The sequence below is a fragment of the Aplysia californica genome, unplaced genomic scaffold (genome assembly GCF_000002075.1).
Source record: "Aplysia californica isolate F4 #8 unplaced genomic scaffold, AplCal3.0 scaffold00223, whole genome shotgun sequence".
Taxonomy (NCBI): domain Eukaryota; kingdom Metazoa; phylum Mollusca; class Gastropoda; order Aplysiida; family Aplysiidae; genus Aplysia; species Aplysia californica.
The window spans coordinates 797,992-810,311 of NW_004797493.1; the positions used below are offsets into that span (position 1 = coordinate 797,992).

The 12,320-nt window shown below is 41.2% G+C and overlaps 1 protein-coding gene across 1 annotated transcript; it reads left to right on the plus strand.

Moving 5' to 3' along the window:
- Positions 1 to 1,749: 1,749 nt before the first annotated feature.
- LOC101863676 (mitogen-activated protein kinase kinase kinase 2) lies at positions 1,750 to 11,981 on the plus strand (the record flags this gene model as incomplete). Its single annotated transcript, XM_005099730.3, is given in 7 exon segments — positions 1,750 to 1,824; positions 3,361 to 3,558; positions 4,087 to 4,235; positions 5,014 to 5,139; positions 6,564 to 6,693; positions 7,623 to 7,797; positions 8,658 to 11,981. Coding segments are annotated over 6 exon segments (978 nt in total). The 3' UTR covers positions 8,893 to 11,981.
- Between the last annotated feature and the right edge of the window lie 339 nt (positions 11,982 to 12,320).

A 12,320-nucleotide genomic window follows, 5' to 3' on the forward strand; every position in this document is an offset into this window, starting at 1 on the left:
CACACACACACACACACACACACACACACACACGTACACTTACTCTCAAATATATGTACACACAGAGGCACACTGGGCACACTTAAACGCAAGCACACACATGTTTGCACGGACGGATGTATGTAGGATTTTTTTTTAATTGTTATCATTTCCCATGTCTTTGTCTTTGTTTTACGGGGCTCATGTCCCCCCATGGGGGCGCTACTACTGCTTTAAACTACTTATGTTGCTATACTCACTCTAGTCACACCCGCCTTTACACCCCCTCACACCCCCTCACACATCAACACCCGCCTTTACACCCGCGAACTCCCCCTCACATACTTACTCCCCCACCCATTTGTTCCCCCAGAGAGCTTTTAAAGGGTGCCACTTGTGGGTCCTTTGTCATACTCCCCCGTGTCATTTCTATCTGTCATTCTCACCATCTCTTTCAGCGCCAACTGACTCACGTTGACAATGGGCTCCTCTCAACTCTTCATTTCAGTCTCACCGAGACACACAAAAGTGATTTCTTCTTTTCAAAATGAAGAGCATGTTTGTTTGGGGGGTATTTTCCTGGGGGAGGGGGGGGGGGTTGTTTTCTTTTTTTGTTCCTTTGGGCTGGTTTTATTTTTTTCCCCGGAAAGGGGGGGGGGGAGTAATTTTGTCTCTTACACTAGTCAAATTAAGCAAGCTTTACTCTTTTCACTTATTTCCCTTCCTGGTTAGGGTCAGTTTGCTCTGCTAATTACTTCAGCAACATCCGGCAACCTTGTCCACTGTGTCAATATGCTGGTATGTGAAGCTCAAGTGGCCCTGCAACAGCTCAGTGGGCTATGCGTTGTGCTTGGGATTGTCAACTCTCTCTGAGTGTTCTAGTGTCTGTTGGGGGTTATAATGTAGATTATAAAGCGCATAGAGTTTGCTGTTGAGCGGGAATATGGACTATACAAATGCTAAGTATTAAATCTAGCAGCATGGGTGGCTGGTGGGTGTCCGTCTGTGGTTTAATAAATCTACTCTTTTCAGCGTTACTTTCATCCTATTTAGTTCCTGGTGAAATTTGTGCTTCACTACCTCTGTTGATATCATGATTGGCTATGATACAAATGACCCTTGCTCGAGTCCACACTGGGGTGTGATCTTGACTTGTTCTAGGAGTTATTAAAGCTCTCCGCCAGCTTTATTGAGTTCTGTAGGATATGGATGTTAAATTGTGGGGTCCTGCCACTTATATCACATTACAAGGTTGAAAGAGGCTTGAAAGCTAGTGCTGGGCGGCTAGGTTCCTGATTCTTGAAAGCTAGGAGTCGTAGGAACCGACTCCGAACCCAATTACTTACTTTCTAATGATGTGACTTCTTCCGGAGGTTATCTGGTTGGCTCCGAACGTCTTCAGGATTTAGGATAACCTTGATTTCGGAACACTGTGAAGTATCAATTTTTATTTTTCAAAAACAAATTCTTCCAAAAAAGATTTTAATGAAAAAAGTAACTGGTAATCGCTGGTTTACGTTAAAAAAAAAAGGAACTTTTCTTCCGTAGCATTGATCGTGGGAATCGTTTCCGGACTCGATTCTGCGCCCAGCTCTATTGAAAGCCACGCAATAAAATTAAATGTTGTTGCGGCTCTGCATTAACTACAACTCATTTTGCATATTAATACGGGCTGATAGATTATAAGATTTTTAGTTCTTTTGTAGTGTCACTCTGGAACAGTGGGCGGGTCAAGACATACATGATTGATGTGTTTCCCTTTCTTTCCAGGTCGAAGACATTTTGGCACATTCCCAAGAGGATTTGAAGGTGCTCCTCTCGACTCATCTGTGGAAACCAAGAATGGTATGTGTGGGAATTTTTGGATTTCCTTAACAATTCCATAATATCCCAAGGTGTAGGTTTGAACAATGGCTGTCAAATTAGTTCAGTGACAGACCAGCAAATTTTTGGACGATAATGCTTAAACATGCTGGGGGGACCTGCTGAACCCTGTTGAAGCCATTAAAAGTAAATTTTGCTCGCATAAAAAAAGTTTATTTTGGTGAAGTCAAGTATAGTCCTATGGACAATCTGCTTCTCATTGGAACAGTCTTATCTGCTTTTAGTTGAAATGTCATAGAGAGGTTTGTTAGTGGGTGGTTGGCAGGTGCTGTGGTGTGGTTTGCTTCTTCTTTGCAATCAAACATCTATCCTTCTTATCTCATCTTCTTCTTTTTTATGTTTGTTACTCTCTTGTAACACCTCTTATCTTCTGGTGCTCATATAACCTTATGCAGTTGCGAGCACCGTAAAACCTCTACTAAAAATAACCCAGAAGGTTTGTTAACTTTTTATTGTGAGAAGTATTATTAAGTGGAAATGTGTATTTCTTCACAATGTTCGTAACATGTATGACCAACCCCTGTGTCCTGCCTGGCTGCATGGGTAAAGATGCTTTAGTATTTAAAAATTGGAAGTTGGCATGGGTAAAAATGCATTTTTTTTTTTTAGTATTTAAAAATAGGAAGTTGGTATGACGGAAAAAAAATGCATGCAGGGATTTGAGGAGAATTGGGATTTTGAATCATTACATAGTCAAGTCTATTCATGTGGCATTGGTTTATTATAATTAGTTATAATAAGTGAGCCAGGGATATGATCTTGTCAATATTTCAGAGGGGGGGGGGGGGGATGTGTGTCTAATTTATATCAAAAGAAGTTTATTTCTCTCTGGTCATGAGACATTTCTGTCAGAATATGGCCAAAGTTCACTTGTTATAATTGTTCTCCGTAATTTGTCACAGACTACACTCGTAGAAAAATGTGTCACACTCTAGTGCTAGAGATAATACTCTTATTCACCAGGATATTTTCTCTGAGGAATCAAAATCTGAAAGGTTTTCGTCAATTCTCCCTAAATTTCATGGGATATTGTGGACTCAGTTCTTTGATTGCATTATGTTAAAGTTGAGGACTTTGATTAAGGACTGTATTATTTTTCAATGATGTCTGATCTTCTGACACATTTATTGTTACTGTTAGCTTAAGCCCAAAACACAGGCCCGTCAATTTTTGGGCATGTGGAGATATTGGTATCTGAAAGCGTATTCATTTGACTTGCTGTCAATGAAAAAAAGAACCTGTCAATCTTGAATAGAATTCAAGATGCTTGTGATTGAAGGAAGTGGGTGCCTGGTTTCTGTTGTAAAATTACCGAGAAAATGGTCATCAAAGTTTGGTAATTTCAGTATCTTGAGAGTCCTTGACAAGTTGTTGAGTCAAAAAACAAAAATTTGATAAAAACTGCCATACTGGCAGAAAAATGCCCATTTCTTCAATTTCATTATTTTGAAGAGTGCCTGATTTCACCATGATGCATCACATTTTGTTTTCTCACAGGTCATCAGACGTTCCCGCGGTCGACTCTGAGGCGTATGGAGCCCGACACCCAGTCCCTGCGCTCACTCATGTCCCACAGTTCAGAAGGCACCATCGACTCAGCCTCCAGGAGCTCCTCCAGCAGCGGCGTCCCTGCAGAGCCGGACTGGGACTCCCCGGGCAGTCGCTACTCCCTCAGTGGACCTCTCTTCTCCAAATGTCAGTACCCAATTCCAGTTTCTGTTTATTTATTATTTTAATTCATTTGATATGCAATGTATGCTATTCTATTCTATCAATATTGATTCTCCTCAATACACGCAGAAAGACACTCTTACGATTATTTGATTTCACACAATTTTGCCAAGCCATGGTCAGTTTTGAGTGACCATATCTCAGAGGACTCTTAACATAAATGAAATACTAATGTGTCAGATGGTGCCGAATTTATTTAGCTTTGAATTGGTATGCTGCTCGAGTGGGTAGCGCAATGATTGGTTGATTACATTTTCAAGTTCTTTTGGACGCCACTGTATAATAATCAAAATTTATACTCTTTTCCTTTAATAAATATAGATCTGAAAAACAAAAATGAATCCTTTGTGCTGTGTTATAACTAGATCAGTAGGGCTTCCATGTTGCTTAACCATTACTTAAAATGTCAGTCAATTCTTTTACTGCCTTGGCCAGATCTCTTTTTTAGACTCCTGTCTCAATGTTGCATTTGTTTTGAATTTTTTTTTGCAGCCCCGCGTGCCCCAACTAACTGGAAGCGTGGTCGCATGCTGGGTTCTGGGGCCTTTGGTGAGGTGTTCCTGTGCTGTGATGCTGACTCTTCTATAGAGCTGGCAGTCAAACAGGTGCCGCTGGGCACGATGAACGCTGAGGTGTCAAAGGTAAGTCCACGTCACGTTTCGCGGCAGGATTTCATGGTCATACTGATATCTGGTTTGCACTGTCAGTGTCTTTTTAGCTCCGTTTACTAATTTTTTGCAAGTTTCTGTACTTGTCTTTGATAGAATCTAGAGAGCTTTTCCCCCCCAGAAATAGCATAATAAAATGTTGGATTTTTTTACTGAAAGAAGGAAATTTGTGTAATATGTCTGCTCTGAGTAGTAAGTCGAAAACTCTCAAGAGTTATGCCTACATTCTTTAGTATAGATTGTGACTGTGTAGTGTGTAAACAGAATTGTTTTTCGTATACTTTGGAAATTGACTGTTTTGCAGAAAAAGCATTTACTTTACTTCGCAAATCTATGTGTATGCTTTTTTTTGCGTGTGCATGAAAATGGGTGTGCAAGCTTACCCTCTGAGTTTGCTCACAATCAAAATAGGTTGTGCAGATATTTTTCACTTATTTTCAGAAAATAGATTTTATTTTTTAAAATGCACTGTTCCATCATTTTTGTTTTCTGTCTTGGTTTAATTCTAACTAATGTCTCAAAACTTGGGAGTTCAAGTACTCTCCAAGTCTGTGCTACTTTTTAAATGTACAAAACAAATAATCTGTATTCATATTTTATCCTTCTGTCAATACTTCGACAGAATGTTAATACACATATCTGCCATGGCCAGTGGTGGAACATTTTTATTTGTGTAGTTTTACTGTATTGTTCTCTTCCCCTTGCCCTCTATATGACCACTCATCATGTTCTCCTTGTATTGTGTGTGCAGGAGGTGCGAGCCCTAGAGAACGAGCTGCAGCTGCTGCGTAACTTCCAGCACGAGAGAATTGTCCAGTATTACGGCTGTCAGCAGGAGAACAAAGTGCTGTCCATCTTCATGGAGTACATGCCAGGGGTCAGTCAACCAACCCTTTCCCTGTCTTATGTGTCACAATGAGTCAAGATGTGGTGGAATCAGGCGGTAGTCAATTTTTGGGACATATGAAGTTATTGATATCATCTTATAGCTTGTTCATTTGTCTTGCTTTTGATTTTAAAAATCTATCTTGAATAAATTATGTTGAGACATTTGTGGCCGAAGAGGTAAAATTACTAAGAAAATAGCCTCCAAAGCTTGAGAGTCAATGGAAACTGCGGATTTATATTTTTCATGCCTTTGAACAGCTATTTTCAGTAAAATCCACTCAAAAATGTGTTTTCAAATGGACATAAAAGGTGTGAAGCCCAATAAAAGAAAAATGGATAAAAATTGCCTAACGGGTGGGAAAATCCTGTTTTCTTCTGATTTAATATTTTGACGAGCGCCTGATTTAACCACGATGCCTCACATATTATGTCTTGTGATATCCATCATGTGAAGGAAATATGGCCCAACCTTAGAAAGGGAGAGCCAAAACTCTACAGGAGCCTGGAGGACTTGTGATGAACAGGAGCCTCCTCGCGTCGGTGGCCTAGTAGTTAGGCTTTCGGACTCACAACCGTAAGGTCGTGGGTTCGAATCCCGTCAAGGGCCCGACGTTGTGTCCTTGGGAAAGGCACTTTACACGAATTTTCCTCACTTCACCCAGGTGGGAATGGGTACCCGGCTATAGACAGCGAAAGATCTTGTCAGTTTGTTAGTGTTTGAGCGCTTAATCGGCTGCTTGCACTGTATGCTTCCTGGGAAGCTGAGAATGTTTCGGAGTGTTCTATGGTCTGCTGGGGTAATAATATAGTGTAAAGCGCATAGAGCCTGCTGCTGAGCGGGGATATGCGCTATACAAATGCTATCTATTATTATTATTATTATGTCTAACTAAAGATGAACAAGGAGAGGAAAAATCATTTAAGATGTCGATAGTGGGATGCTGGATTCATGTAACAGGGAGATATGGGTCAACTTTTGTGGGGGTTTTTGGTCATTATTTCTGAGGTCGATTTGCAAGTTTTCAAGAAAAATCAGGCGTCAGCACACCTTGTAAAAAATATAAAAGTTCTGTGGGCTAATGTTAGTGTCTTCTTGCATTATTGTATAACTTTCCTATTGTTACTAATGTGGTCTTCTTTGAGCTAATGAGCTCTGAGCCTAGTGCCTTCTTTTAGAGGGTGGATATCCTCATACGTTGTTCGCTTTTCTTGTTTAATTTGGCAAAGTGACTTTTTCCAGAAGTTTCCAGTGTTTTCAACGTCTCAGGTCATTGTCGAGAATACATTTACGTTTTTACCTTGTTGTGAGATTATTTTTTTACTTCAGCGTAAAAAAACAACCTTTGGTGTCCACTTTGAGGCCCTGACTCACTCATCCATTAACATTGGTTGTGTTTGTTTTCTCACTCACAGGGCTCCGTCCTGGACCACATGAAGCAGTACGGTTCCCTCACAGAGAACGTCACTCGCAAGTACACACGTCAGGTGCTGCAAGGGCTGGCATTCCTGCATAAAAACGTTATTGTCCACAGAGATATTAAAGGTTGGTGTATAGTCTTACAGTTTAGTTAAGTCTACTGCATGCATAATAATATTAAAAATTAGATTGTTCACCCCCCCCCCCCCCCCCCCCCCGCGGGGTAGTGCCACTGACTGTAGTGTCTTTAGGCCATTCCCAAAGGGGGTACATTTCTTGTTCAAGCAAAGTAGAATTTTAAATGGGCTGATTCATGTCACAGTCATTACTGTGCCTGATCTACAACAGGGAACTGCTGCTTTTTCTTTCCTAATCCTTACTTTTGTCATTTTCCTCTACTTCTTTTGTACGTTTGTCACTCCCTTGTGACCTGCTATTTTGGGGTGCCTTGATAGTCGAAGCAGACCTTGTGCTGTTGAAGCTAGAGAGGTGAGCCGTCTAAGTCTGATTCCCTGTAAAGACTTCTCTGTTCACACCCATCCCTTGGCACTCATATGACCGTATGCAGTTGCGAACGCCGTAAAACCCTTTACTATAAAAAAAAAAAGTCTTGTTCTTCATCTATTCAATTCAATGTATCCATTCCATCATCATCATCCGGTGCCTTGCCGACTGGCGTGGGCGATCATGGACCTCCACTTCACTCTGCCTTTCGTTGCAGCAGTGGTGTCTGTTGTTCTTGCTGCTCCCAACCGTGTTGTCAACTTGTCCAGTATCTTTTCCCTCTGTCTGCCTCTGCCTCTCTTTCCATCAAACTTGCCTGTTGTTGCAATATTCTCCAATACTTCTTTCCGCATTGTTTGTCCAAAGACATTTGCCTTCCGCTTTCGTATATTCATCTTAAGCAATTTGCTTCAATGAAGACTTCTTGGTCAACTGCTAATATATTAACGTTTATATATTCTCTGTTAATACCATCATGTTCCATTTGATTCCTTGCATGCCAACGATGTTTTCTCTGGCTTTAACAGCTAAATCTTTATTTTTCTCTACAGCGGCCAATGTGCTACGTGACACAATTGGCAATGTGAAGCTGGGAGATTTTGGTGCGTCGAAGCGCCTGCAGACCATAACGTCAGCCACAGGGCTCAAGACAGCTGTGGGAACGCCCCACTGGATGGCTCCAGAGGTCATCAACGGGGAAGGTTATGGCCGCAAGGCTGACGTCTGGTCAGTAATTTCTCCTCTGTCGTTACTAGCATTGTGGTAAAAAGGGAGTATAGATCCACCACCACCACCACCACCACCCCCTCACCCCCATTCCCCCCTTCCAATCATATAAAACTCTTTGATCAAATGCCCAACATCTGGGGTGGGGTCACTGTGGTTGGCAGTGGGGTTGCAGCTATCTATAACAGGATCAAGAAACAGGATTGTTGTGTTGCAGAAAGACAAGGGGGTGTTGCACTTCACTTTTGCCAGCACAGTTCTCCAGAAATCAAAAAGCACATGAGAACCTTTGAATCCCCCTGCCTCTCTCCCAATCCCCCTCCTTCCCTAGTTTTTTGCAAGTAGCACCTGCAGGAACACTTTAAATATTTTGTACTAACAAGATTTAAAAGTTTTTTTTTCTCAAATCAGAGGGAAAAAATAAATTGCAAGCAAGACTTTTTGAGGTGTTGTGAGCATAGAAGTGTATGGCATTCGTAGGAGAGGAGAGAAATTATAAGAAAGTTGGAGGAAAATGTGCTTCTCAGTTTTCTATTCTTTACCACTCAGTGATTTGAAATGGCGAAACCAGCACTGGACTATTGTTTCTTTTGTTTTGACCCTTTCAGAAGTCATGACTTTCTCGAAAGCCCAAAGTTTCCTTACAAAGATGAAAAGCAGCAGAAGAATGAAACTGCACCTTTTTTCCTATCAAATATCTATTACTCTATCTCTCTTCCTTCTAATAATACATGTATGTTACTCTGTTGTAGCACCTCTAATTTTTGGTGCTCATATTTCCAATTTATGTTGCAAGTGCTGTGCTTTTCTTAATAAAACTAAATCATCGATTTGTAATGGATTTTTCATCTCTTTATCAGGAGTGTGGGGTGCACCGTGGTGGAGATGCTGACTATGAGACCACCTTTCTCCGACTACGAGCCTTTCGCTGCCATGTTCCAGATCGCCACCTGCAAACATCCCAAGTACGAGCTACCCACCATTGCCAGCATAGCTGTTAAAGAATTTCTCAACTACACATTTCAGCGTAAAGGCCCAGACCGGCCTTCAGCTGAGGACTTACTGGATCATAAATTTGTGAAAGATTTGACTTAACATTGACGGCATGGAGTTACTTAGGGTATTAGTAAAATAATCATTCTATTATGGTCATGGATGTGGAAGGCAGACTCTCTGTAACGAAGAGTCCATCAGGATGTGACATAGTTGGCACATGTTTCGGCTCGTGTATCCGTGTGTCTATATGAACATCTGACTTGTGGAAGGTCAGGGGTCATGGTCAGTGGGGAGGCTAATACCTGTGTACATTACCGCAGAACGTGATCTTCTGCCATTTGTTTTTATCGACATTTGTAATGGTACATCACTCTGGGGCAAACTGGACCGTGTAGTTAATGAACGGATTGTTTACATTGCCCCAGAGGATTCCAACATTGATGTGTTTTGTGTGGAGCTCGTCAGATTGGAGAATCAGTGTGAGAGCTGATGTTGTCATAACTTACAGCGCCATTGGATTTTCTCCTGGCCACATGTCATTACATTTTTGGAAAGGAGATAACTGGTGTTGTTGAAACATGTGGATGCTTTTGAGAACTTATGTGGGGCTGTGCCTGAGGAAGGCCGTCGTAACACATCTGTTGAACAACTTGCCTCGTACTGAGTCACTGCATCTTTCCTGGAAGGGCTCATACCAGACAGAGAAGTGCTAAGAGTACAAATCAGATGGCTGGACATTCGACCTTTGTAGCTCAAACAAAGAGGGATGGTCCTCGTATTGCGAGGGGTGTGAACAACTCTTGGCCTGTGCAGCTGTATGTGTTCTCTTACCCTCTCAGAGCTGTGACCTTGGAGGCCTTGTGTTGTTGCCAAAGTGGTTCAAGTTGACCTTCGAATCGTTTGTTTAGCCGAAGTGTAGCTTGTGGCCGCTTGTGAGGGTAAAAAGTGTGAAGATCCATCAACAGCAGAACTATGTCTTGCCAAACAACAACCGCTTGATACAACAGATGTTTGATTTGTGTTAGCTCGGCTTTGCCACTGGTATGGCCTCAGGAACAGTCCCGGGGTTTTTACTGGTCTTTGCTGGTGGTGGCGAAATGGATTCTTTCTGTGCAGCTGTGATCTTCTGTGGTAATGGGAGCCCTCGTCCTTCTCCTCCATGACCCTTCATCCACATGCTCAGCGACTTTTGTGCCCTATTCACATTTTTCCAACTTTTACACCAATGTTCCAAGACCCTTAGACCCGGAATGCCAGTGGTCAAAATGTGTGGGTGTGATTTCTTTTTTTTAAACTGTGGCTGAAAATAGCCTAGTGAATAATACATTTGGATAAAGCTTCCTTTGCCCTTTTAGGGATTGGGGAAGTTTTCACTACCCACACAACTTCCCACACAGGATTTGGTTAATCTTGACACTTCGTTCATGCAGTGATGTGCTAAAAGGTTTTTCACACAAGCTTCATACCCCCTGACTTTCTCAAGCTGCCATGAGAGTGCCTTGTTTTGCTTCCTGGAGATTTACCAGCATATTTTGTTCTTCATAGCGGTGCCAGACTCGCATGGCAAAGCAGTGCCACAGATGAAAGGGCTGTCACCAACCCTCATGTTGGGCTCAGACAACAAGGGTTCAAGTCCTCACAATCTGAAATGGATTTGCCACAGTGTTTATTAGCTCTTCCTTTGCATTGTCAGTAGGTCAGTTGATTGGAAACTTTTATAGTCAAGTTTAAGTGGAAGCTGTTGTATTTGTCTATGAAAAACATCAGACAACACCCCCCCCCAAAAAAAAAGAAGAGGCGGTTCAGTTGTTTCCCCACTTTTAGGAATCTTCAGCTTTGAACTTTGTTTTTCTGAGATTCACAAAGGATAATCCTGAAATAAAAGCAGTTATTGAGGGCAAAGTAAAACCCTACAGGTTAAGTGAGTTCATGGAAAAGGACTGCTGTGTTCTAACATCAGTGTTGAACTTCTGTGTTCTGATTCCATGGTGTATGTGTGGACAAATTCTAATCAAGTGTTTTCTCTTTTTTTCTCTCTCCAAAATAGATGAAATCGTCAACCTTATCATGAATTCATGTTCCTCCACACATTCACCATGTCTGTTTGCAGAACAAAGAATTAAGTTCTTGAAAATAAGTTGGTACTGGTGGGAAGTTGGTACAGGTGGGAAATATGAAAGCTGAAGCCATGACCAGTTTGACTTACTGCACCACAAGATATGAGCTCTTGCTCTCCAGGCGAGCTTGTGCTTTCATCTGCCTCAGAGGTCTTGGCCTGAGAGCAGCGACCGGTTTGGGTAAACCATTGTTGCTTTACTTTTGGGTTTCATTTTTATTAAAAATAATGATATAATTATCTTTTTATGCCTATATGTCATTGAATGCAATGTAATAACTTTGTCTCACCCCAGATTGTAAAATTAAGAATGCGTTTCTAACACTTCCACACCAGTGCCTCAATTCTTAAGGAAATGTCTCTCTACATTTTAATTTTGCATTTTTTGTACTGTTCATTTGTAAATTTAATGTAAAAATTTAAACTGTGTGTAGTTGGATGAGTGTCTGTCATGTCTGGCCTGAGGAGTGTCAACACGGATGTACAGGGCTTGATTGTTGTATGCATCCTGTGTGTGACCGGCAGGTTTAGTGTGTGTTTGAGTTGTCTTTTGTGTCTGTTAGATGTTGCGTTCACAGCAAGGAGCTGTTGTCCTGGAAGAACGCCACCTCATTTTCTTGAGTGTGACAAAGGAAGTTAGGTGTACACTTTGTATCATATATGGTAGGCTCGTACAAATGGCAATTTGATTTCTGGTTTCCATCAAAAGCAGAGCCGTTGTGCTTGTTTGCTGTTATCGAAAAGATATTCGGTGTGACTTGAATAGACAAAACACTTATGTTGTGAGTGGTCTGATTAAAGATGCTGTGTTTGATTTCTGTATATGAATAGTGAGATCCTCTAAGTCTGAATTGTTGATTACTGCATATTTACTATGTGGGGAGAACAGGTATATTCTAGTAAGGGATTTCCCCCAGAATCTTGACTCCTTTGGTATATTTAGAAAATAAGCTTATCCTTTTTATGTGACGACTTTAAATGCAGTTCTGAAGTTGAGACTTAGTTTCCAATGTGATTTGTTGTTGTCAGTCAGTAAATACGAATGTCATTCTAATGAAATTCCCTGGTAAAATAATAATTTGATGATTTTCATCATGTCACAGTTCTTATTTGGAAGTTACAAAGGGGGATGACTACCGTGAATAAAATGTTATTTTTGTCTCGTCTTTGTCCATTTAGGAAATATATAAGTACAACAAAACTCGCAGAAATTGTTTGAGGATAAAAATGCTCCATTATATAAACAGTGGGAGTCAAGTATGATTGAATTGGACTTGCGATGAGCTTTCTCACGTGAGAATTTATTAATGTACCGGAGACTAAAGTGTTGAAAGGAATAAATGTTTGTGAAGATAATTAGTTATGCTGACCATCAAGGTAAGGAAGACCGAACTTTTGGTCAAAGCCCAAA